Genomic DNA, 13,882 nt, shown 5'->3' with positions numbered 1-13,882 from the left:
TAACACTTATGCAACTTAATAGGCAGGATATTAATATATAAGTCTATACAAAATTGTACTTGATATTGTTGCAAAAATTACCTAAATTCATTACTTTTTCAGGCTAGTTTATAATACTTTTGCACTAGATTTTAATACAGAGTTTGTAATCATAAGATTATATTTGAAATTTAGATTCTTAATTTAACTTTTGTAATTAACAATGACTTTCAAGTTAAGAAGTATGAGTAAATAGTCACAGATCGAAAGGGATAAGACAATGATGTGCATCCCAAATGCACATCCTTGTTAATTTCAATTAGGGGTTCAAATGTTCGGACTCCCCACTTAATAAACCAACCAATCAAAGTTCAATTAAAGTCCCCTATATTGTCAAGCCAACGAAAAAGAAAACGTTATTATGAAACTTTGGAGTTATTGTAATAAACAACCCAATGTCCCCTCCCGCCCTGGTAAATAGCAATATTAGATTTGTATGTTTAACTGTATTTCACATAATTTCAATGTTAACAGAGATATTTGCATCCATAAGTAGCACAACAAAAAAATATTTAGAACATAGCAAAAGGTTAAGTATTTTTTTGCAAAGTAATCTAATTTTAGCGTGAATTAAAAGCTGTCATTAAAAAGGTAATTTTTATACATTTTAGAAACTCTATACCATGCCATTTGGGAGAATTACTTTATTTTACAGTACGGCTCCAAATCCAATTATTATCCGTTGGATTAGAACCGGTTCTGAGTCATACTGAAAAATCATGTATCGTGATGTATCATATCCTCAATCCTTCGACCCTCGGGGCCAACAAAACTTGATTTAATCCTATAGATATCTTTCCATATTCCTATCAGTGGAAAACTATAAAAAAAACTCATTCTAATTTAGAAATGTTTGCAAACAGAACAGATGCAAATGAAACTTCACTTATGAAAGGTAAGATTTAATATGGAAATCAGATCGTAAATGTATTAAAGCTGAAGTTTTTGGATAATGGAAAGAAAACGAAAGAAGCTGGTTTTGTCGTATTTTCTCATTAGCTTTTGATAACTAAGTTAAGGTTAGGTTAGATATAGGAGAAAAGTTACCGTAAAAATACAACAAAACCCTTTACTTTGTTTTCTTTCCATGATCCAAGTTTTGTATATATTTTATATAAGTGCTTGTCATGTCGTGTATTGTTGTAATATCCATTTTTTCTTTATTAATAATTAATTTATCTTATTTATTCTATATTTATGAAGTTTAGCTAACGTCACAAGTAATTATTTTTTTGTGGGGGTTGGCGTTAAAATGATGTTTTTTAAAGGATGAAGGGTGGGGAGGGGTAATCTAAAGTATTTTATAAAAAGTTTTGAGAGGGGTTAGACACTCTTTAACCTCCCACCCCATTTTCAAAAAAACTAACCAAATGTGTAAACACAGTACCCCCCCCCCCCCCTCCTATCTTACTTTGGACGTCATTGTCTGATAAAGTCTTAACACAAACACCCTGTTTCTAAGGATTGACAAATTAATAAATGACTCAAACAAAACTTGCCGAAACAAAATCATTTCTGTACAAGATACACGTGTTTAGATTTAACATTTTTTCTCTATCATTTTTACCAGCATAACTACTCTAGATTTATTCTTTATCTGATAGTTCATAGATGAAACCTTTAGTCTTCCTGCGGTTTTAAATTTCATAATATTGGCTTAATGATTTTATTCACTTACAAATACAAAAAAAAACTTTAACTAAAAACTAAAAAGATATAAGTCTGTGTCTGTGCCGAAGAATCTCGCTAACCGCTAAACCGATATGATTCTTCTTTACAGTATAGCTTCTCATAGGTCCTTGGAAGGTTATTAACTTTTTGTGGGAAGGTCCCAGCACCCTGTAAGAGAAGTAGCCCATGGAATTTTTTTATCGTTTTGAAACTAAAATCAGTTATTGATAAAGTAAATATATCAATAGATATAATTAGGGTTGGTACGTCCGTCCTTCCGTCCGAGACGGATAGCTTTTTTAGTTATTTTAGACATGTTACAATTGTCCTAACGATTTCAAACTTTGCATGGTGATTCCTGTAGTAGTTAGGTACGATTTAAAAAGCGTAGCAACTCTATAATCATTTCCAGAATATCCGTACGTCCATTTTAAACATGTTGATTTTTATATTTTTAACAACACATTTTTATGTGATCTTATTATCCGATTGTTCTGATTTTTGGTATACTGGGACAACAAAGAACAATATTATAGGCAAGCCAACTCTATAATCAAGTCCTATAAATGTAAGTATGCCCATAAACATTATCCTGTATCAAGAAGTTTTTAAACAAATTTACTCACAATTTTGCTTTGACTCTTATTCATTAATTTTCCGATTATTCAATTTTGTCACTATATAAGTGTTAATGTCCGTTTGTCCTATCGTTTCAGCGCTTCGCTTTTATGGATGTTGTCATCCTTGTAACCACAATGAATCTTTTACCAGTGCAAACACTTCTAAATTTGACAACATTTTAGTTTTTTTCAGACTTTTATATGACAGCTGATTTTTACAAATAAGATAAAAACTTTTTTTAGTAAAATTAAAAAATGGAACATTTTTTTCTCGATTAGATTAGCTGGAATTAAGTTTGATTTTTAGAAAAACAACAATACAGGGTTTATTTTAGAATCGAGCTACCTTATGACGTTGGTATGTTGGGTTTGAATCCGGACCTTATCGCGTCAAACTAGAGCCGTTAATAACGTTATTTACTGCTGCTATGTCTGGCGAGTGCCATTAACTTTCGAGTCTGGACTCCACTGTGTGATACTAGAGCCGCTAAAAACATGCTGCTGTTTTGTCAGAGGGTACACAGGGGAAAAAGGGGAGGGAAGTTCTACCAAATTCCCTGTTTTAGGGGGTTGTTGACACCCTCCTTTTGAATGCTCCTAAAATTAGAGTAAAACACTAGAGGGGAAAGGGGTTAAATAAAGTTGTATCTCCCTATCGCAGTGTTCTTGTGCAGACTCATTGAGCCATTTCATATTTTTTTGGTTCACTGTTTACGCTGAAAATAATATTTGCGTTGGAGTTAGGCTTTCTTTACTATGCTAAATCCCTGCGGGGAGCTCTAACCCTGCGGTGCCCTAATGGAAACCTAACCTAACATAACAGAGTGAAGAAAATCAATCGAAAACTAGCCCAACCCCTTATCTAAATTTTCTATTAGGGTGCTAATGTTTCTCATTTTAAAATATGGTTTCTGTAATCGAACCAGAAGAAACCCTGAAGGGCTGCATACATATATGTCAGTGTTATAGGGATAAGACAATGGACTACAAATTCATATACAATGATGATGAACAAAATTGACCCTACTGCAAATTAAAATGAGTGGTTAAAAAGTTTGAACAATACATGTTTGGATCAATAAATCAAATTTCAATAAAGGGTCCAAAGTTTTGAGCCATTGAATAAGAGAATGTGGTTATAAAACTTTGGGTACCTGTGTGATTTACAGTCCAATGTAACCCCCATCCCTGTACATTTATATATTTTACATTTCCATGAAAGTGAATTGAAGGACTGTCAGCGTAGTAAAAAATTGAATGTCAAACATGAAATCAAAATTCAAAATATGAAAATTTTCTTTTTTACTCAATTTTTTTTGTTGGTGTCCTATCAAGGCTGCGATGATTGCTTTTTCTTGCAAATTAAAGTGTTAAATAATAGAATATATAAATTGTTGCTGTTTTAGAAAATTGTTGTTTTGATTAACTAAAAAGATAAGTCTTATAGACGGTTTGATTGAAAACCAGATATGTATATGCAACCATAATGCATAAATCTAAACAAAATTGTAAGTAAATTTGTAAACTGCTTAAATACATGGTACTGTTTAAGGACATACTTACAATTTTAGGACTTGTCTTCAGAGATGCTTCACTTGTAACATTGTACCTTGTTGTAATAGGAATCAGTATACCAAAAAATCAGATGAATCAGATAATTTTAACCCAAAAAATTGTTGTTAAAAAAGTAAAAATCAGCATGTTTTAAATGGACGTACGAACTTTCTAGTAACGATTATAGAGTTGCTGCGATCATTAAGTTGTACCTAACTGTCAAAGGAATCACCATGCAAAGTTTGAAATCGATAGGATAATTCTAACCTGTTTAAATTAACTAAGAGAGCTAACAGTTACGGACGGACGGAACCTAATTATAGAAAAAGCTTCGCTTTTAAAATATATATTTGTTTTCAGTGGAAGAAACAATCATTTACATAGTACAACCTACCCCTCTCAGGTAATATATCTAACTATCTATTTACATAGTACAACCTACCTCTCTCAGGTAATATATCTAACTATCTATTTACATAGTACAACCTACCCCTCTCAGGTAATATATCTAACTATCTATTTACATAGTACAACCTACCCCTCTCAGGTAATATATCTAACTATCTATTTACATAGTACAACCTACCCCTCTCAGGTAATATATATAACTATCTATTTACATAGTACAACCTACCCCTCTCGGGTAATATATCTAACTATCTATTTATCTCTATATCACTCTATCTGTCTATCTACCTTTCATCGATATTTCCTTTTTTTTAATCTTTCATCTTTAAATGCTTCTGTAATATTTCTATACCTCAATTTTAATCCAGAGCTGGATCTTTAAATCTTTTATAAGTGCGCTGAACCGGGGCGATTCATTTCAGCGCACCATCAGATTATTAATGTGGTAAGCCGAACGGTTCAGCTCACCGGTTGCGAGTTCGAGTCCAACGAGCCTTAGCCTTGAATTATTCTACCAAAACAAACTAGCAGGATTTAGTCATACAGAAATTATATATTTAACTGAATAAATTTACAATGGATGTTTACTATATATATACAACAGATTATAACAATAGGTTAGGTTTGAAGGGGGTGTGGGACACAAGGGCTTAGCCCACGGCGGTAGACAGTCTGCGGGGGTAGCTGTGGTAAAAGGGGAGGCAGCGCCTCCCGGTTGTATAATTGCGTGAGGGGCGCGTGATAGCTGCGTGTCCGTGCCCCTCCCCATATTTAGGCAGGCCAGTTTGACCGCTGGACAGCGGGGTCACCGGCGGTCATGAGGTAAATGGTGATATAATGGGATTAGTGCAGAAGGCTTGTTATGATAAGTCACTGCGTAGCAATTCTGTAAACTGCCCGTCCGTCTGTTGCCGTATTACCACATTAATACCAATCTTTAAATTGAAATGTCATGGGGCGAATCGGCGCGGCCAGTGGCGCGGTACCAGCGCACCAATGGTACTCAGCGAGTACCATTGGTGATCCAATCCCGGGTGATTTATTTAATAAATAAATATATTTTTTAATTACTTTAATATTTTATTGCAAAACTATTGTGAAAACATTTTATAGTTATTTTTAAAATAAATTATTTATTGTTTTATATACCCTACTGACACGGCATTTTATGTAAAGTACAAACGAATAAAACTTTGAGTACCAATATCATTTACTGTCTTATGTTCCCTCCCTTCTTGCTTGAATTAATAAAAAACTTAATTACTCGAACTTAAAACATAATTACCCAATCAAGCAAAATTATATTAATAATTAATGCAGAATAAACTAACAAACAACAATAGTTATACGTTGTATAGTAGCCCTATTCTAAAATATAAATTTAACAAAATTTCCTTTTTAAGTGCGTACAGTGATACAATCGATATATGATTACAAAGATATTGCGCCAGATTTTCATATACTTTAATAAAGTGTTACTCACAGCTGGCTTAAATAACGATACCAACATCCCCCCACTTTAACCCATCCCCTCCCCTCTTACTCTCTGAACGAACTTACCAATTTATGAGCAACATAAATTAACGACAAATTTTTGCTTGTTTATATATCCACTTGTTCTGTATTCATTTTACATACATACAAAATTTGGATTTTCACAAATCGATCAAAATTGAACATTTATGGTAATTTTAGTACTATTTTCATGGTATATTAAAGTTTTGCATAAAATTTAAAACAAATCCATTTTGGCTTTTGAATTAAATTAACCATGGCCTAGTATGATCTTTTAGGAAACATTTCGATTGGAGGGGAGATCGGACTGTTACTTATAATGGTACCCAAAGTTTTTTATAAACAGTTTCTCTGATTCCTCGGTTCCAAATTACTAGTGTCCAAACTATAAGATGTTTTTCTACAAAATGAGTAATATCTATTAATCATTTAGGATTTATTTTAATTTATCGTCAACTGCCCTATACCTTAGGATCCCTGATATGAACAAAATTATTCTTTTTAAAACTTATATAAAATTATCTTAAAGCTTACATAAGACAAGCGTAAGTAGTTGCATAATATTCAACTTTCTTAGAATCATATTTGATTTTATTTCATGACAAAATGTTATACAACAATACAAGGATCTAAAGGGATAAGACACTGACCGATAAATTAATGTACCATAAGATTATTTACAAAATTACCCCCCTTCTGTAGATTACATTTCGAGGTTGAAACGTTTGGACACTTAACAAATGAACCATTTAATCAAAATTCATTAAAAGTCCCCAAAAGTTGTTAGAGTAAACATTATTATAAAACTTTGGGAACTAGTGTAATAAACAGCCCAATCTCCCCTCCCTCCCTGACAATCATTTCAATTGTAAAGTAGTCTTATTTCTTATGTACAAAATATCCATTTATCTAAAAGGCAAAAAAGTCTGTTTATTCAATAAGGAAAATTTAATGTAACCAGGGGGAAATAACATTAGAGTTAAAATTATTCTGTTTCCAAAAGTTCTATCAATCGTTTAATTAAACAACTTTGGGTAATTTATTAAATCTTGATATATTGACTGGTTCAAACTACCAGTTTTCAAACTTTTAAAACATTGATTTTAATCTACAGAAGTTGCTATTTCGTTTATTATGAGTAAATTAATTTATTGCTAATTGTTTATCCCTTAAGATCCCAAGATCCCTTCTAGTGGCTGACTTGTTAGTTCACTGGTGACTGTAAATATATTCTATCCTATCTATGATACGAAGTAGTGCGATGTTTGTCTGTCTGAATCTTCAGATCTCAGTAACCACTGAACTGATTGGGCTCTACTCTTTAGGGAATATATACTGGTCCTGGGATGGTTTTAAGCTATTTTGAGAGGTTGAGACACCCCCAACCCAAAATGAAAAATATCCCCCCCCCAAAAAAAAAAAAAAAACTTTTTCTTTTTTAGTATAAAAATAGATTGATCAAACCTCTGGGGGCAAACCCCTAGAGGCTAGGGGCGAAGCCGCTATTTATAAAATAAATCAATAAGGTCTTTTGTCTGAAGGATAAGATTTCGATGACTACTGAACCGATTAAGGTCTCTACTTTAGATAAGTATTACTTAGGTTCCAGAATGTTGAAAGGCTATTTTTTTTATCTTCGAATACCGAGCTCCTAAATGCTAGGGACACAGGCACCAATGAACTACTAATCATTTTGTTTTATATTTTTAGACAGAACAAGCAGTACATTCTTGGTTACATTGTATGGGCTAACTTTATTGTCAATTGTAAGTAAACAGTTTAATTTTTTTTTACTTTTAAATGATCAAAATCAATGATTTAAAGAAAAATCCAAAGCAACTTCGAGTTGTAGTATTAACAAGATTCATTAACTTTGTCTTTTTTGAATACAGAATACAGATAGGCGGACTTACGCACGGTCACACCCTAATTATAGAAAAAAGGGTTATCACTAAAACCAAGAAATAAAAAAAATAGATAATTTTGTTATATGTGTGACGTACGTGATTAACGAATGATCAAACGACAAGTACGTTTCAAACTTTTTAATCGATCAGCCGATTTCATCCTTAAAATTGAAGCCATTTTAGATATCTTATAAAACAACTAATAATTTATATATTATTTTAGGTGTATTGCCTTTCATGGTGTTAATATTTCTCAACGTTTCCATCTTTAGAGAGTTGAAGAAAATTCAGGTATTAATTTTCTTGCATGGCTTCGAAACTGATTTATATCCGTTGGATTAGAACCGGTTCTCAGTCATACTGAAAAATCGTATTACAGACAATTTGACACAAATATTTAAATAAAAAAAATCCAGTTCTGATAGCTCGGGCCTTCGGTCCCTTGGGGTCAACAAAACTGATTTTATTATTATAATTTTTCTTATAATATCCGCGGAAAGCTGTCTATAATAAGATGCAATAAATAACTATAAACCCTCTTACCCCCCTGGCCCTCAATAATGTAATAGCTACTAAAGGCATAACTTAACAGATACGACATTAAATACATATCAATGTCCTATTCCTGAACCCCTGATGTGTATCACATGGTTAAATGGATAGATCAATTCAAGGTGAATTATATTCTGTATCTTTCAAAATTTCCCTATTGTGTTGCTCTATTAAAAACTAGTTGCCAACCCCTAAAAGTCTCTAGTTGCCCCTACACTTTTAATTTTAGTTGAGGAACGAAAAACTTTGGGGTGGGGCCTATTTTTCTAATGGCAATTTCTCTTGGAAGGCTGGATATATCTTCTCCCAAGACCTTCCTGAAGGAGAACCATATCAGTCCAGCAGCTAGTGATATCTCAAGCGACACACAGATAGACATCCTGTTACTTTTATTTAAAAATAAATAATCCTACAAAATTGATAAAGTAATATTTATGTCATATGTTTTGCTTGTAATTTGGGAGAAAAAAAATAATTTATCTCCCATTTATTGTTCTAGGAATCCCTGCCATCTTTGTAACAAATATAAAAGAAAACTTTTAAAAACTTAGGGTCTGTTTTTAGAACTCCTGACAACATCATATTTCTCCATTTAATCTCATTTAAAACCCCTTTAATTTAGGTTTGGGAAATTAAATGCCAATTTCTAGTGTAAGTTTTAGGTTAGGTTAAGTAGGTTAGATAGGGCAGCATCGCTAGATTCGGACCCTGCAAGGTTATATCTCCAGACTAAGAAGGACCTCTGATGGACAAGGGAGTCAAAGCTTTTATTTTTGTTTGGGAAGGGGTGTGGATAACTTGATGCTCAAATTCGCTTCTCAAAAAAATATCCAAGGGATAGTTTATAAGGTCGGTTAAATACCCCCCCCCCCCCCCCCTTCAAATGAAATGTTACGGTAATACCTCAAAAATCACTGAGGGAGTAAGACTTAATGCAATCCCGAATTCTTTGGGGGGGGGGGGGAATCTCTACTTCAACCCCTAAATAAGACAAAGTTTGTTGTCATTTACTATTTCAGTACACTTTGCAGTGTTTTCTTACTTGCTTTTTCACTAATTGTGGTATCAGAAGTAGTTATTTTCCGTTTTCATTTTTTTTTGGATTTAGTAAAAAATGAAAAATGTTTAGGAAACAGCGTATAATGTCCAATAAAAATGACCAATGACAGGCCAGTATACAATTTACCATTGGTCAATAACAATGTATACTGGCCTATGATTGGTAATTTACATTGTATTTACATTTTTATATTGGACACTACACTATTTTAATGTTTTGTAGCCAGTCGAGCAATGGTATCCCAATTCCCTAACCCCAATCCACCTAAAATTATTTCATTAAGTCCAACCCAAAAAGGGGTCCTGAATCTTCGGTGCCCTAACATGACCTTAGGTACTAAACAAAAAATTGAAAAACTAACCCCCCAACCTTTTTAAATTTATTTTAAAATGAGATGGAGGGTGGGGGTTATTTGTATGATGGCGCCGATGTTATTTATCTCTTATTTACCAGCGAAATTTTGCATAACGAAATGAAAACGCTTATCGATAATTTTAAAATAAAGAACAATTTTGGAAATTTCCATTTTAATGATTAAAAAATTGTTTAGATTCTTTGTTAATTAGAGCATTTTATTTTGGAAAGTGAATTCATTAAAAGTAAAAAGACAAAAAAACTTTTGTTTTTGTTTACTTCTGGCTAATATGGAAAGTTAATCCAGATTTCCAGTCTACTTTAAGAGCAAGGATGACTAAAATCATTTTTTTTCTCAAAAAGATGATAGTTAGGTTGGTAGGAATTACAACATCAGTACTATTTTACATAAAATCATTTGGTATAAATTCATTTCACATAAAACATTTGACATAAAACAACTTAACATAAAAGTGCATTTGACATAAAAAAATTTGACATAAAGGTACATTGGCTATAAAGGTACACTTCACATAAAAACGTTTCACATAAAGGTACATTTGACATAAAAGTACATATGATATAATTTCAATAGTGCCCTGATTTTCTCATATCTTAGCCAATTTTTAGTGGAATTTTTTTGGCTTAAGCATTAGAACAAATTTCTAATCGTAACAAAAGTAATTGGATCTAAAGAAGGCGTCTTAACTTTTTTGCTTTTTATTTAGAATAGCTAGCTGGTGCTTTTAGTACGTAGTAGATGTAAAATTTTCCATAGAATTAAGATATGCAATTGGTTTTTTTTGAAGACCTCTTATTTTTTGAAGTAATTTAAGTTTTTTAAAAAAATAATTAAGTCGGTTTTAAGGTACTAAAATGCAACAAAATAAAAGAAGAAAATTGCCAGTATGAACAAAAATAGTAAGATCTTTAATTTGACACCTTACTTTTTAAGTTCTGTTGAGTAATTATTGAAATAATCTACATTTTTAACCTCGGTTTAATAAAAACTTTAAACATAAATATTTTCTCACACAGACATAAAAAATATGGGTTCATATATACCTTAAGAATCAGAAAAATATTATGAATCCATTCTAAGCAAAATTGAAAAAAGTAAAAACTTAAAAAAATTAAAATGGTCTAAAATATTATATTTTTACAGGCAACACTTAACTGTAACTATTAAACTAGCCAATCAAAAATCTCAAAAATTGACAAATCAAGAAGCTTCAACTCGAAACTTAACCCATAGAATTGACAAAAAAAGGATAATGTTCATACAATATATACAATAGATACTACAATAAAAATAGTGATACTTACATAACATGTAAAGAATGAAAAATTATGAACAAATATGCTTCAATCTGTTTATAAACTTCAAAACAATGCAGTTAAAAATGCATTATTGTTTCTTGTGTTTAAAAAATATCTGTTACAGTGCATGTGCATTTGTTTAGGTTTTGTTCAGGTTTTGTTCAGGTTTTGTTCAAGTTAACCCTTTAAAGCGGAAAATTATGATTCTTAAATAAACCTATATTTTTTATTATAATTTTATAAAACTTTTTCAATTTTGCTTAGAATGGATTCGTAATATTTTTCTCATTCTAAAGTCATATATAAACACATATTTGTTATGCCTGTGAGAGAAAATATTTAGGTTTAAAGTTTTGATTAAAACGAGGTTAAAAAAATAGATTTTTTTAATAACTACTCAACAGAATTTAAAAAGTAAGGTGTCAAATTAAAGATCTTACTATTTTTGTTCATACTGGCAATTTTCTTCTTTTATTTTGTTGCGTTTTAGTACCTTAAAACCGACTTAATTATTTTTTTTTAAAACTTAAATTACTTCAAAAAAGAGAAGTCTACAAAAAACGATTGCATATCTGAATTCTATGGAAAATTTTACATCTACTACGTACTAAAAGCACCGGCTAGCTATTCTAAATAAAAAGCAATAAAGTTAAGACGTCTTCTTTGCAAAATTAGTAGGATGTTTAATTGTGTCTGTCTAAATTTTACCATTTTTCATTGGGTTTTAACTTTTTTATTTTGTTAGCTCGAGTATGAGAACATTAGAACATTTTAGTCGTTTTATGCTTTGATCAGATATCATTTTCATTAAATTTGTAATTATTTTTAAGTCTTCAAATGATTTCCAGACTTTATAGTTTTTGTCTGTACTCGTATGGACAGTATAAATTTATTTTCATTAGTAAAGGCAGAAATTTTCATCTTCACTAATCTTGTTTAATCTTTCTTTTCTATATAACTCCTCTCCTTCTTAGTTGTAAAGCTATTCTATAATTCACTTTGTCCGTCCGTCCTTCCGTCAGTCAGTTAGTCTGTAACGCTTTGGGGGAAATGTGATTTTCTCGGATGCTAATTCCTATTACATTTGATCATCTCAACTATACATTGTCTTGTCCGTTTATCTGTCTGACATGCTTCAAACGACATATACCTTAATTTTATAAGTTTTATATTTTTTTGCATATTATCTCTCATTCTTTAATTAGTTATGAAAAGTGAACATATGCTCAATAATTCACTTTGTCCGTAAGTCCATTCCATTTATTTTTCTGCTGTGCTATTTTTGCATACAGCCATCCTTGTTTATTTAGTATATATTATTTTTTTCTCTGTGGTCAAAAATAAAAACAAAACAAAACTTTTTTGTTTATCTTCTTTCAGATATTTATTGGACTTTTTATGGACATAAACAAAAACAAAACAAAATTATTTTAAAATAGTATCGAAGTTGATTAGTTTATTTACTTCTTCCATCTCTATGTCAAAAGAGAGGGAGAGAGAGTGAGATAGTAAGCGTTACAGACTGACAGACAAACAGACTCAATCAGAGAGAGAGAACGAGAGAGAGAGAGAGAGAAAGGGAGAGAGAGAGTGAGAGAGAGAGAGAAGAGAGAGAGATAAAAAGATAGATATGTAAATAGTTAGATGGATAAATCTAACAATTAAGAGTTACATGGGCGTACTGACCTAAAGCTGAAATGTAAGCTACAGAACTCGTTACAGATGGACAGACAAACAGACAGACATATTAACTTATATAGTATCTTCGCTAAAAAAATTACGTAAATAATTTTGCTATAACTCAAAATTTGCTTCAGAATAATATTACTTTCTTTAATGTTATCTGAGAACCATAAACGTAGTAAACCAAAACTTATTACGTTGTAATTTTTAAACAAAACCTTTGTAAACAACAAGTAAACAAGACTCCAATAATAGAAAGATTTAATATCAACAACTACGAGCCAAATTAAGTATAATACATTGACATCTGAAGAGAGCAATATATTAACTACGCTACTGAAAATAAGATAAATTTAACAGTTTAAAGATTTTGGTTATTTTTTTTCCCTGAAAAGACTATTAAATACTTTTCTAAAGTCAAAGTGCTTTAATATTATTTGTAATCCAGGAAAATATATGAAATGTTTTTAAGAAAGTTTTATCTTAAGTTGGTTCATTTGCTATCTATCTTAAGAATAAAAATTAAGTATTGTTTTTTGCTTCAAATATTTCGAAATATTTACTTATTATTCTTAAAGCTTTGCCAAAATTTCAAATTAAATTCATCCTTCTTTTTCCTTCTCTTATTTTTCAGAAACTATTTATGTTTCTTAACCCTTACAGATCGGGCCCCTGTTCCCACCTTAATAGATCGGGCGGGTGGGGGGTCATATTGACCCCCCCCTCTATCTCGGCTTCTGTTACAGATAAAGACGTAAAATTTTTTTCTGGTGGTTCATGTGTATTTTTAGAGAAAATTACTTTTTCTAGTCATAGCGGTCAGGCCGCTCCTTAGCCGCTAAATTTTAAAACAGCTGTAGAGCGGCCAATTTTGCAGCTAGGATCACCAAATTTTAGGACGAACTTTTATTTTTCATAACAAAAAAATTACCTTTTCTGATCATTGCAAAAAAACGGCAAATAACGGAAACCGCCATTTTCGGCGGTTACGGCGGTAAAACGGCGGTTGGCGGCGCAAATTAATATTTTTATCTGTTTATTATTGCTCAAGGATTTACCAAAAAAATTTATAGGTCTCTAGCTGTAATAGAAGCCACGATATTCATGATATATGTCTTTAGTAAAAGCCGGACAAAAATCGGTTCTAAAGTCGGTCAGGGTGCGGTCAAACGGTCATAACACCACTTTGATATCTCAGT

General features: G+C 31.6%; 1 protein-coding gene across 1 annotated transcript in view; it reads left to right on the top strand.

Moving 5' to 3' along the window:
* The window catches only part of LOC145305369 (FMRFamide receptor-like), a 37,575-nt gene that overhangs the window by 22,793 nt on the left and 900 nt on the right, over positions 1 to 13,882 (top strand). Inside the window, exons 8-11 of the mRNA XM_080146987.1 lie at positions 887 to 934; positions 4,245 to 4,287; positions 7,518 to 7,573; positions 7,938 to 8,005. Coding sequence (XP_080003113.1) covers positions 887 to 934; positions 4,245 to 4,287; positions 7,518 to 7,573; positions 7,938 to 8,005 — 215 coding nt within the window. The remainder of the gene's footprint in view (positions 1 to 886; positions 935 to 4,244; positions 4,288 to 7,517; positions 7,574 to 7,937; positions 8,006 to 13,882) is intronic.

This window comes from Acartia tonsa, chromosome 14, assembly GCF_053477335.1.
Source record: "Acartia tonsa isolate MP-2025a chromosome 14, ASM5347733v1, whole genome shotgun sequence".
Taxonomy (NCBI): domain Eukaryota; kingdom Metazoa; phylum Arthropoda; class Copepoda; order Calanoida; family Acartiidae; genus Acartia; species Acartia tonsa.
This window is presented reverse-complemented; position numbering and strand designations above follow the sequence as displayed.